Source organism: Mauremys mutica, chromosome 2 (genome assembly GCF_020497125.1).
Source record: "Mauremys mutica isolate MM-2020 ecotype Southern chromosome 2, ASM2049712v1, whole genome shotgun sequence".
Taxonomy (NCBI): Eukaryota; Metazoa; Chordata; order Testudines; family Geoemydidae; genus Mauremys; species Mauremys mutica.
In genome coordinates, this window is record NC_059073.1 from 299,516,580 (window position 1) to 299,541,651 (window position 25,072).

General features: G+C 42.9%; 1 protein-coding gene across 1 annotated transcript; it reads right to left on the reverse strand.

Annotated features, from left to right (window-relative positions):
* Positions 1-1,619: 1,619 nt before the first annotated feature.
* Positions 1,620-23,711, reverse strand: LOC123364252 (caspase-14-like). Its single transcript, XM_045006196.1, has 5 exons — positions 23,568-23,711; positions 10,092-10,320; positions 8,127-8,255; positions 3,934-4,043; positions 1,620-1,857 (listed from the first exon to the last, which is right to left on the reverse strand). The coding sequence occupies exons 1-5, from the start codon at positions 23,709-23,711 to the stop codon at positions 1,750-1,752; spliced, it is 720 nt and encodes a 239-aa protein (XP_044862131.1). The 3' UTR covers positions 1,620-1,749.
* Between the last annotated feature and the right edge of the window lie 1,361 nt (positions 23,712-25,072).

Genomic DNA, 25,072 nt, shown 5'->3' on the forward strand with positions numbered 1-25,072 from the left:
GGCTTGGGCTGCAGCCCAAGCTGTGGGACCCTCCCCCCGCCTCTTAGAGCCCAAGCTCCAGCCAGAGCCTGGAAGTCTACACAGCAATAAAACAGCCCTACAGCCCCAGCTCTGCGAGTCTGAGTTGGATAGCATGGGCCAGCTGCAAGTGTCTATTGCTGTGTGGACATATCCTAAGGCTCTAAAGCCTTAAATATGGTACATATGGCTGGTAGAATCAGCATTTCAATGGCATACTGAACAGTCAATATACACTGCATATCAGTGATACTAAACCTTTAAAAAAGGTAGGGCCACTTTATTTATGTTTCTTTTTTGGTTCATCTCTGTCATCTCCTCTACTGTCTTTCTATTCTCTTTCCTTTCCCAGCCTCAGAGAGAGACTCAAACATTTTAACATTTGGGTTTTTTCTTCAGCATCAAGTTATCTAGTTCCTTTACAATTTTTATGTGAATTGCAACAAATGCAAACAGAGAATAAAAATAAAATAAATACAGATAATAAAGTTTAAAAAGTGAAGTTCAATATGATAATATACTACTGCTATGCCTCCCCTTTTTAAAAAAGATAAGTGACCAAATTTGAACACATTTCCTTATGATGAGAATATGCCATTATATAATGTAATGGCTTTATAATTATCTCAGCTTCTTAATACTAATATATTTTGGTATAAAACTTACTGACTGTGCAAAATTCAGGATAACCAAACACGTTGTGGGCCTGGGTGCCATGGGAACAGATTAAATTTAAACTGGGTAAAGATAAAGCAATGTATATTAACAAATAACCTGTGGAATAAGTGGGTACCTGGTCTGAGCCAATACAGTAAATCCTATGCAACATAGGAAGAATCTTCCTCCTGCCTTCCAATGTTATGAACAGCACCCCCCTTTTAGCACTTTATCCAAAATCCACTGAAAGCAATGGAAAGACTCCCATGGACTTGAAGAGCAGCAGGCTTATTTTGCCTTAGAAATAGAGTGGTTGGGCCCATTATTCTCTTCAGATACATGATGTGCATCACCACACACTTGAGATTACTGGACATATTATTGGTAACATTCAAATAACTCTGTCACACTGCTGCTAGTAGAACAGACTCCCCAGGCTAACACTTAGGACTAAGTTGTTGTAAGAGATTTGTTGGATGTTAGGGTAGATTTTATGGTGGAGTTTTAAGAAATAGTACAGGGAAAGAGAAAATGCCCTCTAGAGAACTGGAAAAGAAGCCAGTGATTTCTCAACATAAAACTTTTTGTACTGGTTGACTTTATTTATAAATGAAAACAAATAGAAGATCCTAAACTGGGTTTTCTCAAAGATCCTGTAAAAAAGTGCTCTCTAAAAAATGGGACTATTTGTTGAAAAAAACATGCCATTGTTGAAAATAGCTGTTAAAATGCAGTAATAAAGCTGGTTAGTTAAAAGGAACATCCTAAGAATTTTGCTATAATTTAGATGGTGACTATTTAAACTTTATTATCTGTATTTATTTTATTTTTATTCACTGAATAGGGTGGGACAGATAGCTTAGTGGTTTGAGCATTGGCCTGAGTTCAATCCTTAAGGGGGCCACTTAGGGATCTGGGGCAAAAATCAGTACTTGGTCCTGCTAGTGAAGGCAGGGGGCTGGACTCAATGACCTTTCAAGGTCCCTTCCAGTTCTAGGTGATTGGTATCTCCTATTATTATATTATGTATTTTGTTCAATTCAAAAGGCAGTGAGTCTTCCGTTGATCAATCAGTTAAGGTGCAAAGTACACAGCTTTGGTCAGAGTTGATTCCACGACTATTGTCTCTTTCACAGGGCATCCATGGATACTAAAGGTTTCATGCACCAGGTTTTTATTGATCTGAAAAATAAAACCTTAATCAAAAAATAAATAAAAACATAATCCAAACCTTCACTGGTGAATGATGCTACTACACACAGAATCTGTTACAGGGCTGAGGAGGGGTGGGGGAGGAATGTAGGCTGAGCCCTAAGGCAGACCATGCATCTTTGGGTCTTGGAGTATTTGTGTCTTGTCTAAATCTTCATCTACAAGTGAACAAGAAGCAAAAGCGCTACTTGAGGCAAAGCACCTGTTACTGCCGTCCCATCTGGGCGAGGGCGAACTGCATGGAAGGGCAGCCAATGACAGTGTGGCTCCTTCCGGTCTAGCGAGTTGGCAAGATTCAATAACACCATGGAGAGGCACCTCCGAAGGTTTAATGGTTCCTTTCCCTTTGGATTGGGGATGGGTTAGAAGCTGTTTCCTCTGCCTGAGACTCATCTAATCCCTTCCTCCTTAAGGGAGCATTAAATGGAAACTCTCTGAGGTGAACTCTGCAGTGTTCTAGCTGTAGTTTTTTAACCACAGGAAGGAATGAACTGGCTTCTGCCCACTTGTCACCTAACTGAACACAAGCCTCCACAGTGAAAAGTACTGGGCTCAGACCTAATGTCAACTACTTCTCTAGCGAGTGTGCGTGAAAATCAACTCACCCCAGCCTTTAGCTGGGCATCCCCCACCCCCATGTATTCCACTCCCATCCTGCATCCTATGATTTTAATCAGCTTCTTTTCAGTCATGTACATTATTTTGTTGATTTTTATTTTGCTGACCTTTTTTTAGTACCTTATTGCTAGCCTTGCCAGAATTCAATTTTTATTTTTTTTATCATTTCAATGGCTAATATCAAATGTTTATTTTTTAAAGATTTTATCAATTTAAATGTTCACAGTGGTGTGAAATTATGGGGAGCAATCAGACAATTATTTAACGAAAACAGATGTTGAAATTCAAAAAGTTAAACTTTAACAGTATGTAAAAACACAAATTGTCAATATCATATGGTAAATATATTTAGATCAACAAATCAGACCTGTTTTTACTATTCATTCACTAGTCCATTTGTAACAAGCCAAATTCAAAAGTCTAAATCACTGGATTTCTGACTTCTCAAGGAGCATTTTTCTTACTTTGCCTACCTCTAAATTTTGATTATCATCAATGGAAATATTTTTTCACTGATGTGTGTGTGTGTACAGTGAAATTGATGTTATTTTTTGTTTGAAAGCCACTTGCATCAGTTCAGCAATAATATCACATGTGCATGTAGAGTATATGCTCTCTATTAACTTTATTACTTTAAATGTATTTAATGGACCAAATCTTCAGCTCTTGTAAATTGGTGTAACTCTGAGGATCTGGCCCAACATACACAGTAATTAAGGGTGACCACTAAAGGAAATTTAAAATACTGAGGTTGTTCCATTTTGTTGTTATAGTTGCTTATTTATATAAAGAAAACTCGAACGTGTCTTATTTTTTAACATTTGGGGCTTTTGCCTTGCAAATATCAGGAATGCTAAGTTTAGTCTTCCCTGATTTTGCTGGAGGTATCAGGCACATATTGGGAGCTTTCTCAAACTGTGCAGTTGTGATGACTCTAATCATACCATCCTTTCTTCCAAGTATGTCTAAGGTGTTGATGGTAAATAAGCTGTTACTCAAAGAGTTTTAAAACAATCAGATTAAAAATCTCCTCCCTTCTCCAGCTGCTTGGTTGTCAATTTCTTGTTTCTTGAGATATTACAATTCCACTATTTTACCAGCTGCATATGGGTGAAATTCACCCCTGTGCAGAATGACAGCACAAGGTCTATATATCACTTAAATACCACTGGAGCACTATTTTAAAGATGTGAGTACTGCACAGACCTTATGCTGGTCCTCAGGACAAGAGTGAATTTTGCCCTTCAGTGTAAACAAAATCCAAATTTCTGAAGTGAAAAAGGAGAAAAACTTTAAAACACCCAAAATACCTACCCGATAGCCTATCTTCACACACTGCAAAGAAGCAATAAAGAGCGGACACCCACTTAGTTTTCCTTTGCAAGTCACTTTGAACATACTCTTTATGCAGTTTTGTTGCATACTTACTTTAGTAAACAAATCCCCTATATGCCACTTCATGCCTTGCTCTGAAAAGACCTCATCCATTGCTTCAATCATCCTAGAGCCTTTTTCCGTGTTACGCAAAGAAACATAACCTACAGATGGAAAAGAGCAGGAACAGCTCGTCAGTTTAGATTTTTCCTAATAAAAGTTGATTGTCAAAATGCAGCTTATGAACTTTTAAAGACATATTAACACCAGGTGATCATTAGCCCTAACATGGGCACCTAGAGGAAAAGGGAGAAATAATGGTTCTCCTCCTCCTTCCTGTGCAGCCATGTTAGGATCAGCTAGAATTGATTGTGGAGTTTCCTGTGGAGTGCAGTCTCTGCATTGCCACTGCTCATCACCATGAGAAAGTGAGCAGAAAAAGGGCAGGGAGTTGGCAGAACCATGGTGCTACCCAGCCCCCCAATGTGTTGATAAACAAAGCAGAGGTGGGTGGAGGTGAAGGAGGAAGTAGGCTGCACACTCTCGTGGCAAGCCAGACACCACCACCAGTTTAATGGGGCTCTTCTTGACCTAACCTAACAAACTGTAACACTTACTTTACAAACCACCCAACAACTGAATGCTACCCACAAATAGCAAGGTATTATAGCTCCTAAAGCCAATGCCATATCTGCCAACATTTCCAGTAGTTAAAGTGGGACAGCTCCTGCCCTTGGGGATGGGAGACCCAGGAGAGGGCAGCTTGGGGGGAGGGAGAAGAAAGTGGAAGAGCTAGCCCACCCCATGCTCACCCCACAGCAGTAGCAGCTCCTGTGCTTCCTGTCCTGCAGGGGCTGGCTGGGCTTGACTCTGCTCCAGGAATTGTGACTTGGCTCCCACTGCACAGGGTCGCAGTGCTTCTCAGGTTTGACCTGGCCCGCCAACGCAACCAGAATTGCAATGCCACTCAGTCAAATGTGGCCCAGCCACCCCGTCAGGGTGGGCAGGCCAAACCTGTGTGGCACTGCAATCCCTCTTGCCAGAGCCAGGTTGATATGCCCCAAGTGGGAAGACAAGCCCCGCCAGTTGTGCAGGACAGAAGCTGCTTCAGGGACAGGGGATTTTGTGGGTGAAAGCAGGACAGTCCCACAAAACCCAGGACTGTTGGGAGGTCTGCAATACAAATACAAACTAAGAAATTCTCACCCCCAGGAATTCTGTCATGCCACGGGGACAGTGAAAGCTGTCGGGCATCCCTTGATGCAGAGGCTGATTTACCATGAAACAAACAGTGTGGTGGCACGGGGCCCCCAATGACAGGGGCAGCCGCCAAAATGCAGGACAAATCTCATCTGACAACCTGCCCCCGAGTCCCGGCCGGCAGCGCAGCAGGACTGAGGCAGGCAGGCTGCCTGCATTCCGTGGCTGGCGGCCCCATGCCGCTCCCAGAAGTGGCCGGCTGCTGGCACGTCTTTGCGTGCCCCTGGTAGGGGGGGAGGCAGCTCTGTGTGCTGGCAGAGGCAGCGCACGGAGACGTGCCTGCAGCAGGGCTAAGGCGGCTCCCTGCCTGCACTGCCTCCCTCCCTCTGCGCCACTCGCGGAAGCAGCCGGAATATCCCTGTGGCCCCTGGGAGGGGCAAGGGGGTTGTCGCCACATGTTGCCCTCGCCCCGACTCCACAGCTCCCATTGGCCGGGAACTGCAGGGGTGCGCAGAGACCCCTGGCCTTCCCACCTAGGAGCCGCTGCCAGAGGGATGTGCCGGTTGCGTTGGGAGCCATGCTGCCCAAGGTAAGCGACACCCCCCCGACCTCTCCTGCACCCAACCCCCTGCCCCAGCCCAGAGCCCACACCCAAACTTCCTCCCAGAGCCCGAACCCCTCCCCCTGCCCCACCCCCCTGCCCCAGCCTGGAGCCTGCACCTAGCACCCAAACTCCATCCCAGAGCCTCACCCCCGCACCTCCTCCCACACCCTACCCCCTGCCCCAGCCCAGTGCCCGCAGCCAAACGCCATCCCGGAGCCTGCCCCCCCATACCCCTCTTGCCCCCCAACCCCCTGCCCCAATCAAGATACCTCACTTTATTTTAATTTACTTTCTATTACTTATAATATAGGAGGAGGATGAAGAAAAAAAGAATGAAAATGGGGCGAGGGGGATAAGAGAGAATGTTCTTTTTCTTGGGTGGGTCCCGAGGAGGGGATGGGGGGGGCGCCAAAAATGAAGCTGTGCACAGGGCCCCACTAACTCTGAATCTGCCCCGCCTTGATGACTGTGGTTGATTTGCTCGGTTGTTAGGGGTGATGTATATTTGAAAGTGGATGTAGATGAGTGTGAAGGGATGTATGTAGTTGTGTGGCTTTTTTTCTGAAGCCTTGGTTTTTGTGGTTTCGAGTTAGTACAAAATTGCTAAGGTCAAATAACATCTGAGACTTGTATGTAATTTTGACTGCATTAGTGGAAATGCTTCTTTGCGACATAAGGGACTTTTGTACCTGCAACTACAAGAAATGTTCTCTACTGAACTCCATACATAGGCCACCTCTAACCTTTCCCACAAAAGAAAGCCCTGTTCAAATCTTTATTGTTTTTATACATGTTGAATAATATAGTCTTTCTGAGGGGAAGGGCGGGGAGAACTAATTTGGAAAAGAAAGGAGAAGGACAAGAAAGGCTCCAGAGAAAGGAAGCCCCAGTTCAAGGCCTGTTTTCCCTCACACACCTCCAGTTCCCACTGTCGTATTTCTTTAAAAAAATATGCAATTCATTAAAATTAATGCAATTGTCATTACTGAAATCAGGACAAAGAAATGCAAACACACACTACTGATCTCTTCTCCTCCCGCCCTCCTCCGCCACCTGCTCAGTAGATCAGAATATACTAGTCACAGATGAAACCGAACAATGCTAGCTCAAAATCCAATAAAGAATTTGACACATTGTTTTTCATTCCATCATGATATAGCCTTAGTCCACCCACATGACACCAAATTTTAGTGGATTTTCCCCCCATCTCGTTACTAATGTAAAGTAAAATTCTCCATCAGAAGCTGTGTTTGACAATTCTTTTGCCTGGTTTCAGTAAACTGGAGGTGTGATAGGTTTCCGTTTTCTGAGTGGTGAACACTGCTATTAATAGCCATGTCAGTCTTGACTTCAGCAGCAGCTAATTTCTTTGGAGGATGCAACTGTTCAGCATCTCTGAAAAAATAGCCATTTACTTCGTTTCCTAACTATGGGCCAAATTTTAAAAGATATTTAGATGCCTAAAGAAGCAGATAGGAACCTAGTGGGATTTTTCAAATGCACCTAAGCACCTAACTCCCAGTATAGCTCTACCAGCACTACATACACACCCTTCCCCATGTGTGGATACACATATTCTAGTAAAGAAAAGCTTTTTTTGCTTTAGTTTTTCCAAGTGACATAAACTAAACTGAAAAAGGCACTCATAGGAGAATAAGTGTCCACATAGGGTGTTACACCAGCAGTACTAGATTGGTTTAAATTCATGCCTTAGACCTGTATAACTTTCCCATATAGAAGAGCCTTTAAATGTAGAGAAAAGAAAAGAAAATCTTACATCTTTTGAAATCAATGTCCATTTACTGACCCCCTTTCTGTCAGGACAACCTGAGACCGCCTCTCCCTACTGTGTCTCAGAGATCTCTCTATTCGTCTAGGGCCTGCTCGTCAGGCTATTGTTCCGGGCCACCTCCCAGCTGTTAGAGTTCATTATCATATCAGGGTGAGATTACATCAGCATTTCCGCTAGGCCCAGTTTCACCATTTGGGGAATTGAAAAGTCTCTGTTCCCCATACGACGACTATTGGCATGAATTCACGTTATTCTTCTGTATCCTGTTTTGATATTGGCCCCAATAGAGAAAAATCGTATTTTCCTCAGTATAAATCTCTTACCCTTTTCCCCTGACTATGAAATAAAAGTTATTGAGAGATCCCAAAGCCTATGTCAGAAATGCTTTTGTATTTAAAGAACAGGGCTTAGAGTTAAGAGATTCTAGCTCTGCCACGGGCTTTCCTGTGTGACCTTGGGCAAGTCATTTAACCTCTCTGTAGAATGGGGATAAAAACTACTGTACTAAATTGGAACTGGACCAAAAAAAAAATCAGTCAGAAATTGCATTTATAAAGGGCCAAATTCTACTCTCACGTACACAAACCCTCACTGGAATCAACCACAATTCATGTATGTAACTGGGGCCTAACTTGGCCTCATCTCTCTTACCCTTTTGAGTGGAATACACGACATAGTAATCACTAGCTGTTGGCAGCCTCCTGACAGCTATCAAGTTACAAGTACAATCAGCTTCCTTGAATTCATGCTCTATTTCTTCAACTCCATGGTCTTCTTTTCCTGTTTTTATAACAAGGAAATATGTTTAAACACACTGTAAAATGACTGCCTGTCGCCATACATGACTTGCATGTATGGGCTGCTGTTTATACACTTGTTTCTCTTATACAAAAGCTACAAGTATCACAATATTTTCCCATCCTGGCACTCCCACCTACTGCTACGGAAGGAATGCAGGGACTGAGATATGGTGGTTATGGGGTTAGCTAGCTAGCTGGATTATTAGATAGCAGAGTTGAGGAAACTTTTTGTGTAAAGTACATTTTGTTTAAATATATTGTTTTTATCAAAATCAGAAATTCTTACTTTTTTTTAAAACTCAAAATTAGAAAATGAATTATAGGCTTTTTCTTCCTTTTTTTTTTTTAAATTCCGTTTTCTGGTTTGTCATTTTTCCTTTTTTTCCCCTTCTTTTTTTCCATTGCCCCTCCCTCTATCTACTGCAAACTGGAAAAAAATTGGAAAAGAAGAAGAAAAAGGGGTAAAAGAGAAAAAACAAAAAAATAAAAAATATTGAAAACAAACATTTTGAAATGAAAAACTGATGAAAATTTCATTAAAATTTTTTAAAACAAAAATTATGTATCTCAGTAACCTGAAGAATTAAAACAACACTTTAATTTAAAATATTGTAATGATGAATAAATAAAATAATTTTATCAATCAACTCTACTAGATGGTCTCAATGTCTGGGAAGAACGTGCGGCCTAGCTGTGGGGGGAAGTGGCTTATGGGGGACATTAATATGTAAAGTTGTGCAAGTAGCAACAGCTCAAGTCTGCAAACAACCATTGATCTCGGTTGATGTTTGACTTGCATTAAAACCGAAAATCTGCTCTGAACTGGGGTGGATTCAGGTTTTGGTTACATCTTTCCCAGAGCCCCACAAAATATCATGAAACAGCCTGTTCTTGGGAGCTTTCTATCTCCATTTTGGAGATCTATGAAGTTCAGATGATTAGAATAAGATTCTTTTAGGTGCCTCTCTGAATCTGTTAAGACCCCATAAGCCTGTCTGCCTGTTGGAACCCTGATTCCTCTTTGGCTCCCAGCTGTTTCTTTTAATAATTAGGAAACACAGTCTCCTGGTAAAAAATGGCAGTGTATTATTTCTGACTCAGTGTATCAGTTTTCATAAAACTGTACTTGTGAAATATTGCATCTTATATATAGCAAATCCCCACAAGCATTTCATCAGTGAAATTGGTCTTCTGGGACTATTCAATGGACTGAAAAAAGTCTGTTGCTTGGCAAAGCTGGCCTAAGAAGATGGCTATTTGTACTCCATACCATTGTGGATACTGTGGGGGCAAACTGTTAAGCCAGAAGGTTGCCCAATAAGAGCAGGAACTAGTTGTAGTCAGGCCTTATGTACCTTTTCTTGTGAGGAAGGGGTTTGTCTTCAGTTTCCCAGTCAGAGCCCTGAGGGCTATCCCATTTACCATTACATAAGTTTTGCTAACTTTGAGGCCCTTGTCACCTCCACCATTCTGCTGGGTTAGGAGGATAGGTTAGATTCATTTTGGCATTTTGTAATGGGGTGTCCTTAACAGGCCAGGGTGTCACTGTGCAATAACACAAGGCACTGCCGTTCACTCTGGGTGGAACACATGTTCTCTGTGTTATTTTCAATGCTGGCTGCTTCGAGATTGAGAGACCAGAACTGGGCGGGAATCTAGCTGTCCAACACCAGAGTACAGAGAACTGCTGAGGTCACTGGGCTAGATTTAATAATCCGTACTGTAGGCCCTTTATAGAGACCTGAAATGAAACCTTCATAGAAAGAGTCTGAAATTCAATACTACTCCTGCAAACACTATTTAATGTCCTGCTCACCTCCTCTGCATGCCTGAATGATGAAGATTTTAGGTTTTTCTTGGAGCTTTGGGCATTGTATATTGTTGAATAACGCAAATATATCATCAAGATCAACTGTGTCACGATCTTTCCCCTGAATGAGGCCGTGACTCCTCCCATGACTCATAAGAGTAATGAGGCAGCAGCTAATTTCATCCTCAGATTGATTGATTTGATCCCGGAACTCTTCCAATGCTGGCAATATTTCCTGTCACAAACAGCTGTGTTAGATATGCTGATCAAAATAATTAATTATCAAAAGAGATTATTTATTAACAAATGAAATAACAATAAAGCTAAAAGATCAATTTAATTAGCCATAAAAAGTATTTTTAAAGCCACTACTACACCTTGCAGTATCATTAACTGTACATTGTGGGTCCATGACTTGAGCTCCTAAATGCTACTATAATACAAATAAATAATAATAGCTAAAATGTGATTTAGATTTCTTCCCTTCTTGATCTAGAGCCCAAATCAGCAAGGTACTTAAGCATATGCCTAAAATTAGGCATGTGAAAAAGTCTTCTTGAAATCAATAGTACTAATCACATGCATAAAGTCTGTCACATGTGTTGGAAAATCATAGTGCTAATGAAGCCTTTTTGTATTAGGCCTGAGTAAACCAAAGTTATGTTATGCTTGTCCAAACTGTGTTGGAAAGCTTACAGAACTCATTAGACTGAAGGCCGTGTATCTACCTAAGTCAGCTATTTCGCTTATCAGTTTTGTTTGGCTCCCCAAGTATATGTTGGCTCCCCAAGTGTATGCAGCTGCGTTCACATGTATGCATCCAAAGTATCTAGTACAAAGGGTCAACGGATGTATCTTGTGTCCCCTTCAGAATGACAAATGTATCCTCAACAGCTGTATGTCTCTTGTAACCCCCACAAAATGATATATGTATCCTGCGTACCCAATTATCCCCTAATAGATACATGTACAGGGTCTATAGGTCAACCAAATGACGTAGACAAACGTAGGCTAAGTTGTTTGTTACCGGCTATAAAGGTAGGCCGCTTGGCCATGAAAGGTGTGTCTCTTTCTCTGGCACTAGCCGAGAGGAACACCCGCTCAGCTGACCGATCAATAAAGGGTGTGGTACTTGTCTTCCTGTCTCCGTGCCTCCTTGGTGTAATTAGGTAAGCTCCAGGGGGAAACGAGCCCTTTTGGCTAACAAATGGCGACTCCACGCCGGGACTTCTCTCCCTGTTGGGGGCGCTGACCGGCGGCCGAGGACGGCTCAGGAGAGTGGCCACCTTGAGCTATTGGTTTGCTCAAGCTCCGGGTCGCCGCAATCGGCCGGGACGGCTACGCCCCCTCCACAGAGAACTCCAGCCGACACGGAGGCAAGACAGTACCAGAAGAGGGGAGTCCACCTGCCAGACGTGGCCACTCCGGGCGTGGTAAGTGCGTTACCTCCTGGGTTTGAGGATTAACGCCCCCGAAGTGCGGGTTGGGACCTTGGGCCCCTAATGGTAAAGGAACCCACAAATAGGAAGGTGTGTGGGTAAAAGCTTTCTGGTTAAGGTACCTAGGTTCAGACACGGCTAATGAATAATTCCATTAACTCCACGAGTCTGTGGGCCGTGCTGAACAATTACTGGAACTTAGAGCAGCCCCAGGGCTGGCTTTTCTTTTTGGTAGGGGTACTTTTGTTTCTTGTTCTATTGGTATGCTGGAAGCCAAAACTGTAACCGGGTCTAGGAGCGTGTGAACCCATCTTCTCTCCCCCCCCTTCTTTTCCGTGTGGGTAAGGGACAGTCTAAACATTCCACCTCACCCCCTAAGGGTACCCCAGCATATTATATGTACGTACATTATGGTTCTAAAACCTGCAGGTATTTAGAGAATTGGAATCTTTATACGCGTGAAGATCCATCTAAACAATGCCCATTAAAAGGTACCTTTAATCTAGATAAGATCATATATCTCAGAGGAGCTTTTAATCACCAAAGAAAAGCCTCTGACACAGTGTGAGCAATTTGTCTAGAAACGGGTTAATTTAAAACTCAGCTTCGCCCAGAGATAAAAAGATAAAGTTGTTTTATGCTCAAGGTCAAGCAAACCAAAGGCAGTACAAGTTACAGAACTGAGATTACATTTGCAAAGCTTAACTGTTTGGTGAGATCCAACAGTCTGACTTTGTGACGGATGCCGGTGCTGGTGTGGCTTGGTGACACTGGAGAAGCCAGAGGTAGCTGACCTGGACTAGAATCTCTGAAAGAGACACCGCAGGAGATTCCAGGGTGTAAAAGAACAGCCTTCCCAAGAGCGGAAGCATGTTGGAAATTCTGAACAAGCTGTATACAGGATAATCTCCCGTCCACCTATTCCCCTTTTCTGAATGTTATATACAGACGTGGCCAGTCTGGATATGTGTAAGTATGGGGCATTCGTATTTTTTATGAGTGATGTGGAAGCATTCCCAACACTCTCCATTGTTGTTTTATCATTTTAATGAAGCTTTAAAATTTGGTTATATGGTGTATTTTCTCTATCCTCCTGCAACTGTCCTGCAGTGTCAGTTTGATCACCTGACATGAGGCATAAATTGGTAACAGAAATTTGTCACAGTTTGGTGAGCAATAGAGAATGGGGGAACCCTGTAGAATTTACACCATCTATTTGTTTTACCCTTGTTGTTTTATGTTTGTTTTATTTGGTTCTGTTGGTGTTATATGTTGAGGATTGCATAATTAAAGGTGTGCCCATTCTCAGCTGCAGTAAGTCTGAGAACTGGAGAAGGGTTTAGCATTCCTCTCTCCACCCTGGTTGACCAGGAAGGGTGGCAGGTGAATCTACCCCCAGTCGTAGCAGGACTGGGCAATAGAGTAGTTGGAGAAAAGGAAAAAAATGTGTATTTGATAACTGCAATTAAGAGCATAGATCATGAACCAGGCAGCAACTCAAACCTGCGCCAGGCCAAGTTGCAGGCCTTGAGACAGGACTTCCAGTTATAAAAGGAAGCCCTGGCTAAGCAAGTACCAGTCCTTTAGGGACTTGTTAAAATTTAACCATTTGTGCTCAGCATACGCCGTAACAGCAGTGTGTTTGCTACAAGAGGCAATTAAATAGTTAACGCCAGTGGGCCATGCGTTTTGCCCAGGTGGCAAGCCTCACGAGGGAGGACTCGGGTCGTCTTGTGAATAAAATGTTTTAGGAAAAAAAAAACCAGAAGGGTGGGGGCAGAAGCCCATGAAAGAAACGGTTCAGCGCGCAAAAAAAAAAAAAAAAAAAGGATCGGGCCCAGGCGGGCAGGCAACAGACAGAGAGCTTGGAGAACAGGTTGGAAACTTTTGAGGGTCTCGTGGAAGGAAGAAGTAAGTGAGTGTGAGCATGGGGATTTCAAATACTCAGGAGGATATTTGGAATGGCGATTTGAATTGGTAAGTGGCTGTTGGGAGCCAAGCAAGTGATATAAGGAAAGAGCAAGTGATTTGAAGGAGAGTGAAAAGTTAACTCTGTAGTTGCTGGAGGGAATAGTAGTTGAACTTTGTAAAAATGCTAAAGAGAAAAGTTCTTGGTGTTTTTTTTTTTTAAATGTTTGTAAATAAATTCAGGCAAAGAAATTATTAGATTGCAATCATTTGGCTATGAACAATTTTGTTGAATTAGCTGAAGAATGTATACAGTGCTATGTAAATGAAAATTTATTAGGCTCTAAGGCACTATAAGTGGTGATGTTTTCTTTCAGTGTTTAAAAGCAGGAGTTAAAAGTAAAAAGCAAGCCAGAAAGCATCTGTATTAATGCAAATTATCTAACTGATAAGGTAGAGGCCACTGAAATCTGGGCTGTCTATGAAACACATATAAGACAATATGGGGTAATTCCCTTGTTTTGCCTGAAATCAACAAGGGTATTTGTATATTTTAAGCAATAATTGACTGCCCAGAAGGGGTAGACCTCTGTTTTGGTCTTTCAGATAATCAAAGAAACTAATGCCAGCTGAACAGCATTCAACGTATCGTGATTTACTGGCAGAGTAAAAATTAAGTTTTGTGTTCTATGTTCTGTCTTGTGGTGTTTGTCTTGTAGCCAAATTGTTGTGATTAATATTTTCACGGGATGGTCTGGTTTGAAATAAAGCAGAAGGCTTGAATTGAAATGCAGATATTTGTTTTGTTCAACTTAAAATACAAAGTGTTTGGATACATCAGAAAAATGTGATCTATTAAAGTCTAATATATTTTCTTAAGTAAGAGAAAGAAACTACATTGGCCAAATCTTTTAATTGAAAATTGTTGTTAAAATTTGCATACTAACAGTCTTTGGAAGCGAGGACATGAAAAGTTAACCCACTCCCCATATTGTGCATGGCATCCTTCTGGCTACCTCAAACTTCTAGCCAGAGGGCTGGGGATGGTGGGAAGCTATTGAACTAGAGGTTGTATTAAATAAACTCATCAAAGTGGGTGTGCTTGTCCTGGCTTGTTGTTCCAAAGCTCTGTAATAAGGTTATGTTAGTAGAAGGGTATATGTGGCATACATTAAATAATAAGACTAATGTTCTGTATAACAGCAATGTGTATGTGTTCATTGTTAACAAAAGGTGTATAAGTAAAAAAAGTAAAAGTTTCCTTTGTAGGTTAAAAAAAAAAAAAAAAAAAAAGGAGCCAAAAAGGGGAAAAGGAAAAGAACGAGTTAACTGAGAAAAACTTTAATTAGCAAGCTCAGTCCAAAAAACAAACAAACAAAAAAAAAAACCACTGACTTCGTTCAAGGACACTTGGCTAACAACCAGAAAAGGGGGGCTTGAATATGCCCAACCAGCTGTAAAATCTGCAAAGACACTAATGCAATGTGTTAGGTTTCCTTTTTACACAGGTAAAGACGCACTACCCGAAGACCCTAGCAGCCCTGCCACTCCATGGAACCTGGAGACCGGATCAATGTACAGGTCCACCAACGAAGACTGCTTTGGCTCCACACTGGAAAGGCCCTTATTGAGTCCTGCTGATTACCAACACCGCTGTGATGTGCCAAAGACTGATTGCTTGGACCCATGATTCTCACTGCAAAAAGACCCCTCTACATCAGGAGAATTCTCCTACTGACGATTAGCCTATTCCTTCTTCTAGCTCCACTGTGCCTTCTGGACAGCAGGGAAAAAGGACAAGGTGACGTGCTAGCTAACCTCTCCCTTGTCCGCTGACAGACCTACTGTGCCTTTAAACTTTTCTAGAAGAATCAAAAACCATTACAGGGTGATGTGCTGATAATCTCTCCCCTGTAGAATGCTAAACTACAATTGTTTTGGGAAAGGAGAAGGAACGCTCACTCCACTGACATTGCCAAAGTCCAGGAATTCCTGACTAAAAAGGACATTGAGAACTGACCCTGGTAAAGAAACAAAAATTCTACACTGGCAGGAAGAAACTTGTGGGATCCTGTTTGGAAATGTGGTATTAATTGAATTTTGGGGTTTATTCTACAGGCTGCGCCCTGTGTTTTGGATAAATCCTTTAGTATGTATTGCCCTCCCTAATTGGATTTTAAATGACATTGCCTTTATCCAGTTTTCAGATCACTTTTACATACCCAGATTGCTCACAGGGGACTGCCATTAGATTAGCACAACAAAGAGCCTGGGTTATTTCCTCTGGAAAAAGAAGAAATTGGGCAGATCCCTGTGGGCTGGGGCCAATAGTGTAGCAGCCATTTGGAATATTCTTAAAGGCCAAGAACATAATAAGAAATTGGGCCGACTAGAAAGGGCCACTAGCCTTATTTCTGAAGTTCAGCTAACCCAAGTATAGGCTGAAGTTGGTGAGTTACATGTCATTTCCACCCTTAGTTCTATAACCCAGAAGTTACTGACAGAGATGGTATTGAATATCACTGAGGCTGGGAAGGCATTGCAGTGGGATCTAGTATGTTTAAAATTTCAGGATTTCCTCGATGACCAGCTGATGGCCATTTGAAGTGATCTTGAGCACCAGACTTGACCCACTGCCCTTACAGACATATCAGGAGTACCATCTGATCTGTGGTCATGAAGACATACTTGGACACTTTCTGGGTGGAAGTGTGTACATTTACAGTGCTCCTTCCAAGCATATGGACCGGTTGGGGTGGGTGTGGCTCCCACATACCGAATCCTGCCGGATCCATGGGGAGGATGCATATGGGATTAAATTATTCACCGAGACATCTGGGAAATTAAACCACTGGGTATACCTACCTGAGTTATAGTCAGTGCCCCGATCCCTTCGTTGTTAAATGAACAAGGTTCCACTCTTTTGTCCATGCATTCATTCCTGGGTTGGGGGTGACTAAGCTTAAAAGAGCAGTTGTAAATATTTCTGCAGAGCTTCATTGCTTTTTGGCCTCAAAGTGTGAGAAAACTCAGCCAAAAGGTTTGGTGAGTATTCTCAAAGGGGGGAGTTGTTGGAAAATCATAGTGCTAATGAAGCCTTTTTGTATTAGGCCTGAGTAAACCAAAGTTATGTTATGCTTGTCCAAACTGTGTTGGAAAGCTTACAGAACTCATTAGACTGAAGGCCGTGTATCTACCTAAGTCAGCTATTTCGCTTATCAGTTTTGTTTGGCTCCCCAAGTATATGTTGGCTCCCCAAGTGTATGCAGCTGCGTTCACATGTATGCATCCAAAGTATCTAGTACAAAGGGTCAACGGATGTATCTTGTGTCCCCTTCAGAATGACAAATGTATCCTCAACAGCTGTATGTCTCTTGTAACCCCCACAAAATGATATATGTATCCTGCGTACCCAATTATCCCCTAATAGATACATGTACAGGGTCTATAGGTCAACCAAATGACGTAGACAAACGTAGGCTAAGTTGTTTGTTACCGGCTATAAAGGTAGGCCGCTTGGCCATGAAAGGTGTGTCTCTTTCTCTGGCACTAGCCGAGAGGAACACCCGCTCAGCTGACCGATCAATAAAGGGTGTGGTACTTGTCTTCCTGTCTCCGTGCCTCCTTGGTGTAATTAGGTAAGCTCCAGGGGGAAACGAGCCCTTTTGGCTAACACATGCATAAAGTCTGTAACAGTTATTGTTTTGGTGGGTGAGTGGGTGTTTCTGAGCACACCAATAGATAGCTCCTAAGTGAGTGGTTCCTCCCAGCAGGGAAAGGCCCTGACACAAGAAGTAACTCTGAGAGGTAGTTCAGGGGTGAATGTGCTTTCTGCTGTAGGGAGAAAACAAAACTGTGTTTGGTAAGCAGCATCACTGGTAAGAAGGGAGCTCCCTCTGTGCCCTCGTCCACTAATAAAGCGATGTTCTGTGTGCCTCTGTCATTACTCCAGGGACTCTGCCCGCCTGTGCTAACCTACCAATAAGTAGACAGTGAGGTCCCAGGTAATACCTTGCTGAACTGGTGCCTTAGAGACTGCTTCAGATACCACTCACATAATTGTAAATGAGGAGTAACCCCACTAAGGTCATTAGAGTTATATTAATATAAAGCTACTGTAAGTTGTAAGAAGCCAGAGGTATCAAACATGCCCTGAAGAACATTGTTAACAGCTACAATTCTTACTCTGCCCTTCTGTCTGCAGCAACTAAGGCTATGTCTACACTACACTTTTGTCGGCAAAACTTTTGTCGGCCAGGGATGTGAAAAAAAACCCACCACCCTTGCCTAACAAAAATTTGACTGACAAAATGCGCTGGACAGCACTTTGTCGGCGGGAGATACTCTTCCGTCAACAAAGCTACTGCCCCTCGTTGGGGGTGGTTTTATTTTGTCAGCAGGAAAGTGTAGACATAGCCTAAGACTGCCACCAATTGCCCTTATACATATTCCAAACCTTTAGCTTCCTCTTGGAGCTAAAGATAATGAGAATCAATATATGCCCATCATCAGAGGCTGCACTAGCTACAGGGAAACTAGGCAGCTGACTAGGGTGGCAGATTTCTGGGCAGCAGCCTGGGATGGCAGATTTGGTCTGGCCACCCTTCCATCATGACAGACAGGGGACGGGCCAAATTTGAGTGGTGATGTGACCCTATGCACCAAGTCAAAATGCTACTCACTCAAATTTTGTCCGGCCACCCCTCTGTCATGAAACCAGTGGCTCTGCCAAACCTGAGTAGCACTGTGACCCCATGCTTCAGGGCAAACAGGCTAGTCTGTAGAGCAGTGGTCCCCAACCTTTTTGTGACCAGTAGCACATTCATGTTTTCAGAAGAGTGTGGCGGGCACCAACAATTTTTCAAGGCTTATTTTGTATTTGTACATTAAATAATACAAAAACCCATCATATTTAATATTACATAATATATGAATCTAGAGAGAAGAGAGAAGCTGGAGAGAAGCTGCGAGGACAGAGAACACCGGTGCCCGCAGTCCCGGAGTATTCTGTCCCCAGCAGGCGCGGGGGCCCGGATTCTCTCCCCTGCTGGGCACTAGATGGGTCCCGCGCCTGCCGGGGACCGAGAACACCGGCGCCCGCAGCTTGCAGCCCCGGAGTTCTCTGTCCCTGGCAGACATGGGGCCGCCATGTCTCGGGGCAGCTTCTCTCCCATGTGGGGCATTAGGCAGGCCCCGCACCTGCCGGGAACAGAGAACACTGCGCCCGCAGCCTGAGTTCTCTGTCCCCGACAGGCGCAGGGCCGTGGCTTCTCTCCCCTGCTGGCGGGCACACATAAATGCCTCAGCGTGGGCACCACATTGGGGACCACTGCTGTAGAAGATTGAAATAAAAGTCATTGAAATTAATCCAACATAAAAATTTTCCAATAAGAAAAGGATTAAAGAAATTTGTTGTATGCTTATGCCATCTACTGGATACCAATGGAAACAAAAGAGAAATAGCTGAAATCTGAGCCCTCAGCTGGACGTCATCAGATAGAAAATCAGAGGATCGCCCTTCTCCAACAGACCCTGAAACAGGATACATAAACTGGGTCACCTTATGGGACTGCAGAGTTTTGCTTATCCCCTTCAAACAGCCTCTCCCTTCATCCAGGGTTACAGGAAGAAGAGCTTACTGACTAGCTGCAGAACCCAGATATACTATTGGACACTGACCAGCCTGATGAACAGCTCTCACTTCCTCTTGGGTTACAAGACAAAGAAATGGTGAGATTTCACCTCAGCTTGTATTTCTCTTTCTGATCTTGAATATAAATAACTAAAAGTTATCTTGAGCCTACACTCTTTAGTGAGACCGCAAGTAACTATATGTTGCCTATTAACTAACTATTGCTATAAGCATGCTCATCTTTGTAAGCCCATGCAGACTGGCCTAAGAGATTTAAAACCATAATGTACAATTGTACATCATGAACAATTGTTCTTAAAATTGTTTTCTCCATGCCACCCCATTCAAACAGGGATTCTTAAAAGTATCTTTAAGACAAGTGCATCCTTACTACTTGGAGAAATATGGGAAGAGCGGTAAATGTGTTGGAGGAATTGAAGAATTGATGACAGATGATCATAAGTAAGTGTAATTAGGAATGCTGATGATTTGTACTGGTATATGAGATAACTGCAGAATCTCAACCTTAGTCTATGACAGTTGCTTGCAAGACTTTATTTTTGTGTTCAGTACATGCCTAGAACACTGGCTATGTCTACACTTGATTGATGAACTGTTGATTGTACATATGTGGTTCTGGGTGAATTATCAAAATCTTGATTGGTTAAGAGCATCACGTGTCTTGATTTGAGAAATACTGTCCAAAGTAAAAGCTGGTGTGAATAGAACCTTGCATTAAAATTAGTAAGTTACGCTCCCTGGACTCAATAAAAAGGAGTTATCCTAACTAAAGTCCATTCCTATATTAGCTATAAAACTTATCAAATTGACAAATTTAGTTTGTTAGATTTCATCTTTAAAATCTAATTGGCACCTCAGCAAATTCATAAAAATTGATCCCCATTTACACTTGCAAAGTGAAATCATAATCAGATCTGTAAGGATTTGTGACTTAAATTGCGGTAGTTGAGCAATACACTTGATATTATTCATCTAAAATTGTAGTGGGGTGGTCACCCCGCTCCGGTTAAGAAGGGATTAAAAGCAGCCAAGGGAGGCTGGCTGGGTAAACAGCCACAGGTGTGGCCACACCCAATTAGGGTCCAGGTGACCCTGATAAATGGGCAGGCTGAGGAACGAGAGAAGACTCTTGCTGAGAACCAGAGAGGACTAGACTGCTGAGGATAGCAAGCAGGGTACCTGAGACAGAGCAGAGCTGGGGAAAGGCAGGCAGAGCTGAGGAGCTCTGGCTTGATAAGTCCCCAGACTGAGGCCTTTCTAAAGGCCAGGGGAGGTACTAGGGCTGCAGGGAGGCAGCTGGGGTTTGAAAGGCAACAGGTTCAAACCCCCTGCCCAATGATGAGTGGTCACTTCAGACTTCAGTTTGCTCCTGAGGGAAGGGACTAAATGAGGACTAGCAGAGGGTCACAGAGGCAAGTTGGGCTTAGGATTCCCTGGGGAGGGAAGACCCAGAGTGTAGGGGCACTGCTGTGGGGCAGCACCCCAAGGTAAGGGACACTGGGGTCCAGGAGGGATGCGGTGCCTGAAGTGCTATAAGTGATGCAGATCAGGAGGAAGCAGGTACCAGTAGGAAGACACCAGCCAGCAGGAGGTGCTCTGGGGCTGGAACTGAACTAATTCCCGGACAACCAGCAGGAGGTGTCACGGTGGTGAGTGCCCGCTGTGCTACAAAAATATATCCAGGAATTACAGGTTTTGATACAAGGCAGACAAAGATCTTGGCATGTGTATTCTTTTTCCTGGTAAATACTCTCAAGTCCCAGTTAATTTATCTCAAATGAAGAAATGATGGGAGCAATGGCTAAGGAAGAGTTTTGAAGGGTAACTGATTCCTAAAAAACATGTACTTTGTTTAATTTAAAAATGCTGCAGAATGAGGATGTGGTGATAGAAAGTCCATGAGCTCTTTTGCCCCAAAATAAAGAGGTTCTGAAAAGTTTGCTTTATAATTATAAGTTTAGAGAACTTCATAACCATTTGCCTGCCACTAATCTAACTTTACTCAACTCCTTAAAAGAAGAGTCATGACAGTATTTAGAAGTCAGTTCTGCAGCTGTACCCCCAGAATTCCCACTGAAATCCCTAAGGTCTTATCCTATTCCCTCTGAAATCGATGACAAAATTCAGATTGACTTGAATGGGAGCAAGATTGAGTGGGTTCATTTGTAAATAGGGGTTACAGATTAGCTTTTGCAGCCTTGCATTTTAATACCAGGAATGAGCCTGAATTCTAAAATGCAAGCATTTCCTTTTGCATATACAGATTTTGTGGTGCTGTATCACTGGATCTGGTCAGAAGGGAAACTGACCTGAGAAATGATAGCTTTCATATTTGCATTTATATGCTAAAGTTGTCAAGCACTTTACTTTATATACTACATTTTGGGTGTTCAATGCAGTCTATACTGGCACCTTTAAAATTCAAATACATTTAAGTTTTCTTAAATTCATAGATTTTTTTTTTTTAGCATGATGTACAAAAACTTTGCAGGAAGTTGGTGCCATAACAGTATTATAGAAATTATTCACATTACCTCAGGCACACAGAAATAACATCATTGGGCCAAATTCTGCACTCTGTTACACAGATACAACTGCCATTAAAATCAATAGTGTTGCACAAGTGTAAGCAAAGGTAGAATCTGACCCAAATACTGTACTTGATTTTATAATCTTAGGAAACACACAAAGGAATGATGGATGAAAAAGGGCCTATTTCAGCAATGCTGTAATGACAGCATTATCAAGATCTCCTTGACTGACAGCTCACTGGAGTCCATCCCTTGCCTGATTCTGACTCTTCCTTATTGATCTTCACTCTGGCAATTACTGAGATCCCTACTGACTGATTACCACCTCTTGGTCATCCTTGCCTGGTGGATACCAGCCTAGCTGTGTGGCCTAGCAGTCACTGCCTATGCCTTGGTCCCTTACAAAGATCATGAGGCCTAAAGATTAGCCCTTCCATGACAGGGCAATCAAAGGTAGGGAAAAAGCCTCATAGCCTAATAATGTACAGAAGATTGGCAATAAAGGGGTGAAAGGGGAAGGAAGGAAAAAAACCTTCTAAATAATTTACTACTTTTTTTGGCTCAGATAGTCTCAAGTCAAGCCTGGAATCAATCATTCAGAGAGGTTACTCAAGCCAGCCTATAGCCACCCAGCTGCAGATACGGAAACTGAGTGTCCCAAGCATTTGGATTTGTAAGGTATTGGAGGAGTGGAGCTCATTTGCAGAAGTTCTGTTGCCACCCAGGGAGTTGAAGTTTTAAACATTTCTGCATTAGGCTGTCCCTTTCCCTGGGAAGATAAGCCATCAAGGGATCCACATCCACAGCTTCAGGTACTTCAGTTAACCCAAACCCTGTCTATAAAAGATCATCAATAACTCTGGGCTCTGGTGGAGAAATATTTTCTAAACATTTTACAGTACAGTAAGTCCTCACTTTAAGTCGTTCCAGTTAATGTTGTTTTGTTGTTGATCAATTAGGAAACATGCTCATTTAAAGTTGTGCAATGCTTCAGTCTTACGTTGTTTGGCTGCCTGCATTCTCCACAGGTGGCAGCCTCCCTGCACCTCTGGCCCCCGCCGCCAGACCCTGCGGATCAGTGCCTTCTCTCCCTCCCCACCCCCCTACCGTGGCAATCAGCTGGCTTATGGTGTTTCGGGGGCAGGGGGGAGGAGCAAGGACTCAGCACACAGGCTCCCTCTGCCTCCCGAACACCTCAAGCTAGCTGATTGCCCCGGGCAGGAGGTGGGAAGGGGGACAGAGGGAGAGCCTGCGCATGAGTCCTCGCTCCTCCCACCTAAACACAGCAAGCCAGCTGATTGCCCCAGGCAGGAGGGAGGCGGGAGGAGCGAGGACTCAGCAGGGGAAGTAAAGGAGGATGAGGTGAGGGGGAGGAAGAGGCAGGTCAAGGATGGGGGCTTGGGGGAGTGGGTGGGCTGAGGCTTGAGGCCCCCCACCCCTGGTGCTTGCAGAGTAGTGGAAGCTACCACTGCTGTGTAATGTGCTTCTCCTAGCCTACAGCACCTTCAGCCTCCTTGCCTGCCTCATCTGCAGTATCAGTGGGCTGTGCCTGTGTAGGGTAAGGCAGGGGCACCTCCCAACTATAGTACTGTACTGTATGTTTGTAAACACACAGCACGTGCACACTACTCACCCCCCCCCCAGTGTAGTATTAAATTGCTTGTTTAAAATGTATATAATGCCTTTTGTCTGGCAAAAAAAATTTCCCTCGAACCTAACCCCCCCCCCCCCCAATTTACATTAATTCTTATAGGGAAATTGGATTTGCTTAACATTGTTTCACTTAAAGTCGCATTTTCAGGAACATATCTACAATGTTAAGTGAGGAGTTACTGTACTGATTTCTGCTTCAGTACAACTTCAGATAGCACCAAGTGAGCCCTTACTGGGGCTGTGGAAGGCATTCCCTTTGAAGCTGTCTGCTTGGTATGGTATAATTTTTAAGACTTACCGTCCCCTTAGGATCTATGCACTGTCCAGAAGGTGTTTCAAACCGGTACTTGTCAAACCACTTATTCATTACTTCAATATCCTTTTCTGCACCGCGCCTGCCTGTTGTCACACACATCAGAAACGCCACACGGGTTTTGCTCATGTCATACGTATCCTGTTAATTCAAAATGTTTGATGAATGGTCTGTAGCTTTACTGAACAACAGCATTCTAACACTGTATGGCTTTTCTACACGAAACACACGACTGAGAGCCCAATCCTGCAACTACTCTGCTAAAAGAAATCCCACTGACTGTGAGAGCATCTGTAGGATTGGGCTTCTATAGCCTTGTCTACAACCTAAAACTGATGTGTTGCTAATAGGGCTGTCAAGCGATTAAAAAAATTAATCACAATTAATTGCACTGTTAATAATAGAATACCATTTATTTAAATATTTTTTGATGTTTTATACATTTTCAAATATACTGATTTCAATTACAACACAATTCAAAGTGTACAGTGCTCACTTAATATTTTTGATTACAAGTATTTGCACTGTAAAAAAAAACACCAGAAATACTATTTTTCAATTAATCTCATACAAGTACTCTAGTGCAATCTCTTTATCATGAAAGTTGAACTTACAAGTGTAGAATTATGTACAAAAAACTATTTTTTAATTCAAATCTAAAATTTTAGAGACCGTGAGTCCACTCAGTTCTACTTCTTGTTCAGCCAAATTGCTCAGACAAACAAGTTTCTTTTCATTTGCAGGAGATAATGCTGCCCTCTTCTTGTTTAAATGTCACCTGAAACTGAGAAGAACTTTCTCATGGCACTGTTGTAGCCGGTGTTGCAAGATATTTACATGCCAGATGCGCTAAAGATTCACATGTTCCTTCATGCTTCAACCATCATTCCAGGGGACATGTGTCCATGCTGATGACTGGTTCTGCTCGATAACAATCCAAAGCAGTGTGGACTGATGCATGTTCATTTTCATTATCTGATTCGGACACCAACAGCAGAAGGTTGACTTTCTTTTTTGTTGGTTTGGGTTCTGTAGTTTCCACATCAGAGTGTTGCTCTTTTAAGACTTCTGAAAGCATGCTCCATACCTCATGTCCCTCAGATTTTTGGAAGGCACTTCAGATTCTTAAACCTTGGGTTGAGTGCTGTAGCTATCTTTAGAAATCTCACACCAATACCTTCTTTGTGTTTTGTGACATCTGCAGTGAAAGTGTTCTTAAAATGAACATGCATGCTGGGCCAACATCCAAGACTGCAATAACAGGAAATATAGGGCAGAATGAGGGTAAAACTGAGCAGCAGACGTACAATTCTCCCCCAAGGTGTTCAGTCAGAAATTTAATTAATGCTTATTTTTTTTTAATGAGAGTCTTCAGCATGGAAGCATATACTCTGGAATGGTGGCCAAAGCATGAAGGGGCATACAAATGTTTAGCATATCTGGCACGTAAATACCTTGCAATGCCGGCTACAGAAATGCCATGCAAATGC